The sequence below is a fragment of the Triplophysa rosa genome, linkage group LG7 (assembly GCF_024868665.1).
Source record: "Triplophysa rosa linkage group LG7, Trosa_1v2, whole genome shotgun sequence".
NCBI classification, from domain to species: domain Eukaryota; kingdom Metazoa; phylum Chordata; class Actinopteri; order Cypriniformes; family Nemacheilidae; genus Triplophysa; species Triplophysa rosa.
This window is the reverse complement of record NC_079896.1, coordinates 6,506,282-6,518,307: the sequence shown is the minus strand read 5'-3', so window position 1 is coordinate 6,518,307 and position 12,026 is coordinate 6,506,282. Positions and strand designations below refer to the sequence as shown.

Sequence of the window (12,026 nt, the reverse complement as noted above, 5' to 3'; positions counted from 1 at the left end):
TATGATTTAAGAAAATAAATGCGATTGCTCTCCTCACGAATCGACTGTTTCTTGTTTTTCACTGACAAGACTCTTAAGTGTTGAGGACTAGTGCTGCTTTGAGCCTACATTCAGTATGAGTCAAATACTCAAGTACTGTTAAAATCAGATGCTCGAAGACTTTTACTGAAGTCGTTTTGGAATTGGTGACTTGTAATGGAGTAATTTTCACTGCAAGGTATCTGTACTTTTACTTAAGTATGATTTTCAGGTACTCATTACCCCTCTGAAAGGCAATGACAGCAGCACAACATACCACTCGCCATAGAAAAATTCTATATTGTGAGAGTATGTTGTGATATTCTATTAAATGCCATAAATGAGCTGATGTTTTTATTTCATAGTGTATTTTGATGTCATCAACCTAAAGGATAGTCAGCATTGAGGGCTAGGTCTTGAAGCTATCCATCTGTATGCCTTTGTTGTGTGTTCATCTGCAGTATCAGCATGCACTATGCGGGTGATGGTACAGAGGTGAGTACTTCAATGCAATGTTTGACCTCGATCGGTACAATTTGAATATTGAAAAACAATTGTGACTGTTTTATATGCAGTGTTTTATATAATAAATAAATGTTACGTTGCTTGCTCAAAATGCGGGGATAGGGTGTAATGTGTAATTTAAATTCAATTCATCCTGACAGTTTAAATTGAAAATCACACTCCAATACATGTCATCATAGCAAAATTATAGCACAACATATAATTTTATAATGATGGTAGAAAAAAACGTGTTTTGACAACATTTCTTGAAACTAATTGATAGAAAACTAGTTACATAAACACTGTGGTGACATGTATTTCAAATCAGGCTGTTAATTTTATCTGGTCCATTTGCTCTGTGTCTCCCATAATTTTCCTGTAAGTAGAACATTTGTCTGGGTTCTTAGGGGTAAAATATGGATCACTTACCTGCATGTTCCAGTCCATAACCTACTTCACAAATGCAAAATGTTTGTTTGAGCATATCTACAGGTGTATAGCCTGGTTTACATCTGCAGCGAGTGTCTCTGGTTGGATTGCATTTTACATCTATCTCACTACCTGAAAAACACATTGTCATTGCATTTTTAATGTAGAATTAAATATGTGGTCATTTCCTGCATTACTCAGTCAAGAACCCCTTAAACCAATTTAGTGATCAAGCATGTAGTGCACTTTATCTTTTTTTTTTAAAGAAACAATTTTGCAGTTGCTCTGACTAAACTGAACAATCAAACAATTCGTGAAAGTAAAAGTGACGTATTTGGCAAGGTTTGATAGCCCATACTTTGAGCGTGACCTTTGAGGTCAACCCATCCGGTGAATAGAGAACACGTATGCAAGTCGGGGAACACGCAGAGCAGTGGGTCGCCATTCAGTTATATCAGTTACTGCATTATTAACCATGAACTTACAAAAAGCAATATAATGTCTTATTCGTTGTTGTTAGTTAATGCAAATACAATTGTTTATTGTTTGTTCATGTTAGTTCATTTTGCTTTCATTAATGTTAACAGATATGACCTTTAATAAAAAAATATATTAAATAATTAACAAATTTTATACCACGGGGCTGTTGAATGCTTCAATCTGATTGGCTGACAAACGTTCTATGGGTATGCATTAACTTTCGGTAAATGCACACCATGAAGGTGTTCCAGGTCTGCTGACCGCATTAGGGTCTGATCAGACAGAACGCGTCTTTTGCTGTCAGACGCGCCACTTTTTAATTGTTTTCAGTTGGCAGGGAGCGTTTTGCGCGCTGCTTATGCGCGCCGGGCGCCTCGCGTTTTAGGCAGAGCGCTCTGAGCGCCCGAAGTTGAAAAAACTACTTGAACTTGTCAACTCTGAGCAGAAAAGCGCTTGACGTCATTGTGCTTTTTTCCATTGTCCAATCGAATGAGTGGAGAGGCGGGGCTTCCCTTGTCGCAATGCTCGGAACGCTTGGAGACATGGAGGAGAAACTTGTTGAGGCTGTTTCGGGTTACCTAGCAACATACAAAAAAAAACGCTGCGCGTTGCTCTTTTCAAAGAGTCACCAAAAGAGCAGCGCGGCGCGCCTCGCGTTTTCGAACATGAAAAGCGCGTTCTGTGTGATTGTACCCGCAGGCGGCAGAAACGCGAGGCGCCCGGCGCGCATAAGCAAAGCGCAAAACGCTCTCTGCCAACTAAAAACAATTCAAAAGAGGCGCGTCTCACAGCAAAAGACGCGTTCTGTCTGATCAGACCCTTACAGTTCCATATCACTTCGCCAAGTTTAACTTAAATGTAGCCTACTGTCCACCAGTGAATACGTATCTAACAACAGACAAAGTGACAGGCAAATTCCATTGTCTGAGAAGAAATAACTATTAATATTTATGGACAGCATGAACATTTGAACAACAATGGCGAGAGCACTGTACAGGACTGTTCAGACGAAAAACTAAAGCATATCAAAGGTAACGGCAAACTACATGACACAATCAGCGGGTTAAAGACAAAACACGAAGCACAAAAATAACAAAAACAACATCTTAAATTCGTCTGTGGAATGGGTAAACGGGACTTAAAACACACAGCAGGAAGCTTTCTATGCCACTGCGAGAACCGCAGCTGGCGCAGAAACCTCCGTGTCACTTTTTTCTCTTAATACTTTTCTTATACGACAGGGGTGTTAAATACGACGAAAACAAATCATATATAGATACTTGTCTTTTCACTCTCAGTGAAGCAAACGCGTGTGCACGTGCACTGTCTGTCTTCCTCTCGCTCTCGGAAAACTGCATATGCAGGCTCAAGCAACGCCTTCAGATGAGATGCGTAAGAAATTAGTCCTACCAGCAAGTGCATTCCGGGACAAATACCATACAAATGTCTTGAGATAAAACATCGTAACAACGTCTTGTGGTATCGGAACAACGTCTTGTGGTGTTGTGACCGTAGTATAAGCGGAATAATTGACTCCGGTCCTTTCAATTATCGAAAGTTAATGCACACCCGAGGTGTAACGGCCACTCCGCGATTGCATTAACTTTCGATAATTGAACGGCCCGTCGTCAATTATTCCTTACATAACAAATATAACCTTATTGTAAAGTGTTACAGTACATATTTCATAAGGTGTTGCATAGTTTAAGTTCTGCAACACTTACCTTCTTTACATTTGCTACAATGAAGACAGACAATCTCCTCTCCCTTATTAGTACTGTATTGTTCCTTTGGACAGTCCTCACACTTATCTTGACCGTAAATTTTCCTCTGACCTGCAAGTAACATCCACTTTTATTAGTAAATGTAAAACCACTCTATTTTTCGATGATGACAGCAGATTCTAAATTCAGCTATTTAGTATTTGTATTATTACCATTAAATCATACATACCTGCTGGACATAGTTTGGTATTCACATTATGGTAAAGTAACAGCAAACAGAAAAGAGCTGAGAGGATTTCGATGTGCCGAAACATAACAGCAGTAATACCTGAGTATAGTGTTGGAACAGTGTGTTACCCTGAAAGGAAAAAGAGACTGAAACCTATACCCCAAAATAATGTGACATTTACGGTAGCACATTTCCTCCCCCATATTGACAGTAACAGGTTTCCATCAATAACTGTGGAAACAGTTGGATCATACATTTATGGTAAGGTTTTCGACATTCAAAAATACGTCTTAAAAATTAAATGAGATTGTAAAGGGTTGGGTGAGTTCACAAAATGTTCAACACTATGAATAGAAATCCACCTCACTGTCTGATTTTAGAATCCCTTTATTCTATGACACGTTTTACAAAAAACAAGTTAAATGTAAAAAACATTAATCTTTTCTCTAATCCAGGGTTAAGCAATGTTTTATAATCCTGGGTTAAAAGTCGATGATAAATTATGATAGATTATGCCAGTGGTATAAAGTGTAAATTATAGCCCAGGGTAATGTATATGAACAGTGTGAAACATGAATATGACCACCCTACACACCCCCCCACACAAGGCAATCATTAACTGTAAACACCTACTGCCTTCCTTGTGTTTCTGCCTTGAGTATCAACAATCAGATTTTTAAACCTTATGCGGCTTATAGACCTGCAATTCATCAGTTTATCTATGAAATATTGACTGATGGACAAGTTTCTCATACTTTCTTCAGCTTGTGATTGTTTAATTTATTTACTAATTTTATTGATATATTATTTAAATGATAACACTCGCTTAAAACAATCTCTATTCTAATGACTCACTAATGACTAGATGTTTTGCATAGGAAATTCTACTCTTATGTATAAGAACAGGTAAGATCTGACACACACACACACACACACACACTGCACCAGCTCAAAGGCATTGAGGTTTGTGTTCAATGAGTGATCTGCACATGGGGAAAAATTGTAGGTTATACAATATGTGGCTGACGTGTTTTTCCGTTACTCTTTATCAGAAGTTAATAAAAGAATTGTTATAATTTGGACATATCTAACACAATAAACAACATTAACAAGAACATTTAAATATGTTCCAGTAAACTAAGAAATAGACCGTGCAAAGCAAAAAACAACTGCAACTTATCTTTGTTCTTTTTGCAGAAAATGGTGCAGAGCTCCCATGACATAGTGCAGATTTTATCTTAAACCTTTTCCGGATGTCAAACACAATAAAAATGTGTAGAGTGATATGAAATAAATACAGAGTAAAAAATTAAAGAAAGTTGGACTAAAGTGAAGATCAATTTTATTTGCTTAATTGGGTGTTTCCCCCAAACCTCAAAAACAAAATGATGCTATTTATTAGACATCTTACTCAGCTTTGAAGGTAAAAATAGAAAATGAAAAGGTGGTGGTGGGGGGAGACACGTGAGTTGGAATAATGACTCTTGGTTGACCTGTTTTTGTTCATCGATGTAATTTCTGTCTTTTTATCAGCTAAAATGAAAGAATGCTATCTATTTATAGGTGACATTAACATCCTAAGTGCACTGACATTGGTTTAATATATAGGGGCAGAACTGTAGATTCGTGATAGCATTTGATTGGACAAGAACATTTATGAGAAGCTGAAGTGCAGAAAGATCTCATCAAAATTGTAGACTTATGTTTTGTAAAAGGTTTTTTTGAAGGCTCCTAAATAACCTTAAGGTGATTGTTCACCCATTTGCTTGCATTGGTTTTGTGTCTATATAATAGAAGTGAATGGAAACCGCCATTGTTCGGTTACCAACATTCTTCAAAATATATTCTCTTGTGTTCTGCAGAAGAAAGTAAGTCATACACGTTTGAATTTTAATCACTTTAAGGCTCAAAACTTCCATTTTAATTTACTTCAAAGTTAACATGAAATCAAAAATGATTAAATCAGTTTTGATATTTCACTTTCTTAATATTCACTTTTACTAATCGTGCATGTATCATTAATGCATGTCATTTAAGAAAAAAATTTAAAGACCCCTCCCCTTTTGAAAATAGGTTATAGTGCTTGGTTAACCTCACAGCCTGCAAAAATGAGAAGCTAAAGTGCACAATGATATAAAAATTGTTGCTGCATACTGACAGAAATGAGAGACGTAAGTTTTGAATGCTTACCCAGCTAGCACAGGTACGTCTGTAAGACGTCTGCTAAAGATCTGGGGCCTCATTTATAAAATGTTGCGTAGAAACCGTCTAACATTTGATTTTATGATCATTTCTCAAAGTGCATACTTGTGATTCATAGAACGAACGTACGCAAAGAAAACGCGTGTAGCCTACACCTCTCTAACCGATGTGAAAACTATAAATCTATAAAAAATAATGACTTATATTTCCAAAAACCTGCAGCACTCGGACAAGCAAAAGTGCATACAACATCTGCTCAGACCCTAGTCTCAGCCTCAAACGTCATGCCCACGGACAGTTGGCTAAACGTCTGATGCATAAGGCACACTTTTCTGTAAACACTTCAGCACGTTCGAAGTCGTCATCTGATTGGTTAAATTTCACAGGATTTCCGGGAGATGTTTACAACGGTTGCTATAGGAATTCATCACGATCGACTAAACGCTTAATTCTTAAAAGTATATGGGGTTCACGGCATAAATTTAGAATAATTTTGTTGCTGTTAACTTTTTACACCTTCGTGAATATACTGTACACTGGTCTGTTACTGCGGGGACGCTTCCACGTCTCTAAACATGACGTGGCACAAAACGAAACGTGATTGGTTGCTTTGCCTGTCAGTCATATAGCCTCTTGGGTTCAGTATGAAGGTCTGGCAACGCGAGACTACTCAGACCCTGATGTGGCGCTAAACACTTTCACACGTCAAATACCGTTTTTATAAATATGAACGTTGCTGTGGATTTTTGCTTACGCACGCTTTACAATCAAATCTGTGCGTTCACACGTTCTATAAAAGAGGCCCCAGGGGATCTAACATCTGCAGTATAATAACATCTGCTAAACATCTTAGAAAGAGCAGTTTTACATCCATTCTAAACCATAAACATCTTACAGACTTCTTATACATGTCCATATGACATCTGACAGCAGACGTCTCATAGACGTATTGCACATGAGTAAACTATGTCTTGCAGATGTAAATGCAGACATTAAATAGACGTTTACCAGATGTTTGTGTGCTATCACGGTATATCTTCTTAATGCGAGTGTTGTCATGTTGAATGTTTTGGAGCACACTAATTTTACAGATATCCTTAAGGCTAGCATACTCGTAATAAAAATCAAAAATTCAATTTTGATTTCATGGGGACTTTAAAAACAGTTCCCACTTTAGGCTACTGCATGTATCTTGATCTTCTGAGTAAATATTTTGTTCTGGGTAGGTCCATGTACAAAATATGTGTTATTTGCGCTGCAAAGTTGTTAAAAGCTAGATATTAAAATCTAGATGTCATATGACAATTTCTAGTTGGATGAATTTGTATAGTTTACAATATTTGGCTTTTAGTATACAGAAAGCCCTTCCTCCAGACCGACAGATGGCGATGATGTCTCACAAGTACGTTCGAGCTTACAGTTAGCTCTGAGAAGAAGACCGCGGCTCAGCTTTGTTTACTTCAAAGATGAAGGCTAAAATATATGTTTCCTCAATCTCTTTTAGGTGTGTAATTTGAAATTTGCCCCGACCATGTGAGATACCAAACTGCAGTATGGAGGAAACGTGGGATTTTGAATTCGTCTCTCGGATGGTTGACAGTCTGGTGTCCTTTCTGTCTGAGTTTGTGGACGACTGGCTGGCCAACGACATGAGAGTGGCAGTGTTTAAAATACTGTTCAGCTGGCTTATCCTGAGTCTCATAGCGATCCACTTTGCGTGGAAAGTGTACGGGAACACTGTCAACGATATGTACTACAGACAGGGTGAGTATAGACTCTTCGGCAGGTGCAAATGGATTGTGCGGAGTAAGGAAACGCTGCTTGTGTGACTCGGTCTAATTTGATTAAGTTGTTAATTAAATAGTAAATATAGATATTTCTTAGGTACTGGAGGACAGAATGGTGGGACCCCTGACACAGCCCCTCACATGGGAGGATGGTAAGTGACACCAACCCCTGCTAAAAAAAATCAGATTCTAATGGTTTCCAATACAAATAACATCAGCTGTGTACCCTTGAAACCATTACGAAATGTTTTAGATTCATGTTCGATTTGATGGTGCTTTAATAGACAACAAATTAATTACCAATAGAGACCTACAGATATCATTATATTTTCCATTACAACAAACGCAATGTCCATTGTAACCAGAATTCATGTAATGGTTTCTGTTGTTGTTGCTTTCTTTTCAGCAGAGTCATCGGGTATGCACATTGGAAAATAACTGTCCTTTGCTTTAATTTATAGGAAAGATTGTGTTTATTTATATTTTGCATATACAGTTTATCAGCATTATGGCTTGTCGGTTTCAGTTCACTACAAATGTTGTGTGTTATAATTCAAGGTGGTTAACAACATTTGCAAATGTTTAATATACAATGGTGGGTATTATTTTGTATCCCAAAATGCAATACACTTTATTTGACCTTACATTTAAAGTGTGGAAAAACTAAAAGTAGTATCAACTATGATTTTTACCATCACTTCTTTTCTGTTTGTTCTAGGGAGAGTGCAGCTGGTGATGGAATGAAAACCCACCGTGAGTGATGTACAGTGACTGTACTGAGAGCACAAACTACCTTGATACCTGTGATGTGCTGTGTCTGTGACAGACTGTGGTACTTGAGGTCAAAATGCATGTACATGTGCTCGAACTCATGCAGACTGTAGCTGTGTCATGAAAAAAAGTGTTAATGGAACATGACATCTAGCTCTGGCTTTTTAATTGTTTTGGAAGCACGATTTGAATTCTAAGAGTGTGTAGAAATCAAATGACAACATAAAGTTGCTTGACAAAACAATGGTCCCAAATGTTTAATCAGTTGGTCTGTTTGTAGAAATCAGATCGGATTTTGGTGATGTAAGAAAATCATACTATACAGATTTAAGACATCAAGTATGCTTTCAGGTGTCGACTGCTCGGTTTTTGCAGTAAATCAAATAAAAACTATTTGTGTTTAGTTATGTGTGTTTGTATCTGTTTAATAGGATTTACATTTAATTCATACATTTTCCAATAATTAAAAAATACATTTCCAATTGACTGCCTTATAAAAACAACCACAGTTTATCCCTCCAAAATTACCACACAAATCTATCTAGAATCAAAGAGCTGGTGGAGGCAGCAGCATAACATGCACATCCATCACATTGGTGCCTGTCAGTCCAGGCATGAGTAACCGTCGCCCTTCAGAGAGCTGTGAGAAAAACGTGAATGAATCATTATTTGTAAGCGTGCTATCAACGTCCAGACCTTGAGTATTGGTCTCATCCATCAGTTCCCCATCAGTGACTGCACCAGCAGCATCAGTGGGACCGTCCTGGCCATCGGTTCCTCCACTGAGGAATACTGCACCACTCCTCAATTCACCACAAAGCTCAAGGCCCACCTGCAGGGCCAGCTCCTGGTTTCTTCCTCCCCTGCCCCTTCCTGTCAGCTGCACAGTGGGTTCTCCTCCAGCCAGCAGACAGGTAGCACCCCAGCCTTCCTTCCTCTCCTTTTCCAGTACGGTCAATGTACGACATAAGTCCCAGCTTTCAACCCCAACCTCTGGTCCCATTTGGAGGATCTGTGCAGCAAGCTCTGGAGGAGGTTCCTTCCCTGGGGAGCATGCAAAACGCGAGAGCAGACCATAGAGTCGTGCAACAGAGCGGACGTCACCACACACCGCTGGGGACAGAATCACAGGCCGGAGCCCTAACTCACAGGCCCTGTGGCTGGCACACTCAAGAGCAGTAGTGTTTGAGCCAATCACAATGTTTAAAACGTGATCTTTGAACTCTTGTGGCTGTTCTTGCAGCTGGACGGTTTTACTAAGCACCTCTTTCACAGAAGAAGGTAGAGAATCAGAGAGTTTATAACGATCAAAGATAGCCCAGACCTCCTCTGGCCGTGTCTCACTTCTAACCGTTGGACCGCTGGCTATCAAATCCAGGGGATCTCCAATGACATCTGATAAAATCAAAGCCACCACCTTAGAGAAGATATAATTTCAGTGTTAAAGTAAATATTTAGCATCACAGGGTCATGCTACACATTAAATCAATTTCACTGGATCTTTATTATTTTATGTACTTTAAATCATAGTGTTACCTGGGCTGGGTAGGCACATTGGGCAAGGCCTCCACCCTTTAAAAAGGACAGGCCCCGTCGGACTGTATTTAACTCCTGTATTGTGGCGCCTGCCGCTGCAAGACGCCGTGTCACATCCTGTTTCTCCTGTAAGGACATGGGTGGAGCTGGAGCAGGTAAAAGAGCAGAGCCGCCACCTATATATGTGTATAGTACAAAGATGAAATGTCAAACATTTCTATTGCGGTTTTTCAACATATATCGTAAATAGTACTTTAAAAAGAGCAACTGATTATTTTGCACAGGAAGACCCTGCATGATTATAAAAGTTGTGGAATTTATAAAAGAATATGATGATAGGAATCATCTGAAATGATTTTATAGATTTATGGATGAGTCACAGTACCAGAGATGAGCACAAGAAGCAGATCTTTCTCGGTCAGGCCGCTGGTCAGTTCTTGAATACACTCAGCTGACCTCTGGGCATTTTCATCTGGTAAATTGTGCTTTGCTCCTTCCATTACTGTAATTTTACTGCTGTCCTCAAGCAGCATCCTCCTGAAAAAGACATAGTTACACAACAGTTTCTTAGTGACTTCCACATGGAACTTTGTGCAACCTGAATGAACATGCATGGTGTCATAAAAGGTAGAAAAATCTTTGTTCAACAATCGCACATAAAAAAGATCAATATTAAACATCAACGCAAAAATACTTACTGTTTCCCATGATTCCGTAGTGTATTCTGGATACCTTGAGGCACACTGACCACTCCTTTAACTAGATGATCCCCAACAATTCTTTCCGTCTCTGCCGCCATCCCCAGGACTGCTTTACCAAAGCCCACCACATAGAGATTATTGCTAAGTGTGAAACTTTGATCACCCACTAGTAATTTGTTCCCATCTCGCTTCAGGCCCCTCCGGACCACTATGTCTGGCTGCACACTTTCAACCGCTGCAGAAAACACGGCTCGGGCTCGCTTCTCTAATGATGACATACTGCGAGAGTGTAATGAAGCTAACCCCATCCACGGTGGACGCCACAGGTGAAGAGGGCGAGAGAGGGCGAGAATCTGAGCCATAAACAGATTAAACTATCCACACCAAAGGAGAACAGCCACACAGTTCCTGTGGGTAAAAAAACATTTATTAATAATCAATTACACAGGTTTTCATCCCCAATGATTGATAAATATTGGTTGTGAATTTGTTGTTGTTTGAGTTACAAGACAATATTCCTAATATTAATTTATCAGCATGACAGATATATTGGGTAATAAATAATAAATGTATATTAGTGTTGTATTAGTATTATGACATAAACGTCATATTATTTAACACATTACCTAAATATAAATGTTGTTAATATCATTAAAGTACTCCGGACGCCTCTCACAAAACATACAAATAAGAGTCTAAAAACTTTTCAAAGTAGCCGAAACTAACTTTGATGGAAGTCAATGCAAAGACATGATTTAATGCAAATATACGTAAAAACAGAAAATTAATCAATGTAAAATAGCATTCTCTGTTCAAATAACACCTCAACACTTTATATTATATTTTAACTTACCAGCACACTGCCTACAACACTTTTGCACAACAATCCTGCACGCGCTATCTGACGTGCATTACACTAGAGCTGTGTACAGAATGAGTAATGATTGACTAAAGCTTGACCATAGGGCACAGACATTTTGTTTTTGGTTTGTGGATTCACGAAGGGTCAATCCCAAAACAGGAAGGTTCAAAGGGCTGTGCTTAAATGCTGACTAACGTTAGGGTCTAGTTTAAGGGTCAGTAATGGACCAAATAAACAACGCTTATATAAACGTCTATCGTCACCACTGACAGAATGTCGTTTAAGTTAACAGTTAACGTTAACACTACCTGTGTTGTGTCCATCTCTCCGGTCTGCTGACAGTCACGCGTTGTTATTCAACTATTTGGTCATTGGACGACGAGAGTTTTGCCTCCGTTTCTTATTTTGTTATTCATATATTGTTTATGTGAACGCTTTGCAATCGCTTGGTCAGTATTTGCCATTGTATTTTAGTAATTATTGTCCAAACCGCTGCTAAAGCAGTTCAAAGTTGGTGTGGTCACGTGCAAACATTAATCAGCTGGTGGTCAGGATGGACCAATCACAGAGTTTGTGTCTACTGGGAAGTTACAAAAATATTTGCCGTTTACGAGTTTTGTTTAATATGTAATAGACTTAAACCTAAATATTTCAAAGTGTACAAGTGTTTCCAATATATCACAACAAGCCAGGAAATTGAAATAAAAGATCCTTTCAAAAGAGAGTGCGGAGACGCGAAGGTGTCCTCCGACAGGGGGTGCTTTCCGCCGCAAGTCGAGCCAA

At 38.8% G+C, this 12,026-nt stretch overlaps 3 protein-coding genes across 3 annotated transcripts in view; 1 reads left to right on the top strand and 2 right to left on the bottom strand.

The window, feature by feature from the left end:
- The window catches only part of si:ch73-361p23.3 (tumor necrosis factor receptor superfamily member 10C), a 7,760-nt gene extending 4,247 nt beyond the window's left edge, over window positions 1-3,513 (bottom strand). Inside the window, exons 1-3 of the mRNA XM_057338301.1 lie at window positions 3,385-3,513; window positions 3,156-3,266; window positions 952-1,083 (exon numbers count right to left, since the gene is read on the bottom strand). Coding sequence (XP_057194284.1) covers window positions 952-1,083; window positions 3,156-3,266; window positions 3,385-3,469 — 328 coding nt within the window. The 5' untranslated portion in view covers window positions 3,470-3,513. The remainder of the gene's footprint in view (window positions 1-951; window positions 1,084-3,155; window positions 3,267-3,384) is intronic.
- Window positions 3,514-6,991: 3,478 nt separating this feature from the next.
- Window positions 6,992-8,519, top strand: tcta (T cell leukemia translocation altered). Its single transcript, XM_057338035.1, has 3 exons — window positions 6,992-7,350; window positions 7,471-7,525; window positions 8,092-8,519. The coding sequence occupies exons 1-3, from the start codon at window positions 7,140-7,142 to the stop codon at window positions 8,132-8,134; spliced, it is 309 nt and encodes a 102-aa protein (XP_057194018.1). The 5' UTR covers window positions 6,992-7,139; the 3' UTR covers window positions 8,135-8,519.
- Window positions 8,520-8,691: 172 nt separating this feature from the next.
- Window positions 8,692-11,764, bottom strand: glyctk (glycerate kinase). The gene is made up of 5 exons (XM_057338034.1): window positions 11,552-11,764; window positions 10,379-10,789; window positions 10,066-10,217; window positions 9,681-9,856; window positions 8,692-9,561 (listed from the first exon to the last, which is right to left on the bottom strand). Exons 2-5 carry the CDS (start codon window positions 10,741-10,743, stop codon window positions 8,692-8,694), a joined length of 1,563 nt encoding a protein of 520 aa, XP_057194017.1. The 5' UTR covers window positions 10,744-10,789; window positions 11,552-11,764.
- Window positions 11,765-12,026: the final 262 nt, after the last annotated feature.

Coding starts and splice junctions, on each gene's coding strand:
- tcta (XM_057338035.1), top strand. CDS start 7,140: ATGGAGGAAACGTGGGATTTTGAATTCGTCTCTCGGATGGTTGACAGT. Junction 7,351..7,470: donor CGATATGTACTACAGACAGG/GTGAGTATAGAC, acceptor GATATTTCTTAG/GTACTGGAGGACAGAATGGT. Junction 7,526..8,091: donor GCCCCTCACATGGGAGGATG/GTAAGTGACACC, acceptor TGTTTGTTCTAG/GGAGAGTGCAGCTGGTGATG.
- glyctk (XM_057338034.1), bottom strand. CDS start 10,743: ATGGCTCAGATTCTCGCCCTCTCTCGCCCTCTTCACCTGTGGCGTCCA. Junction 10,218..10,378: donor CTACGGAATCATGGGAAACA/GTAAGTATTTTT, acceptor TGTCTTTTTCAG/GAGGATGCTGCTTGAGGACA. Junction 9,562..9,680: donor AATGTGCCTACCCAGCCCAG/GTAACACTATGA, acceptor ATCTTCTCTAAG/GTGGTGGCTTTGATTTTATC.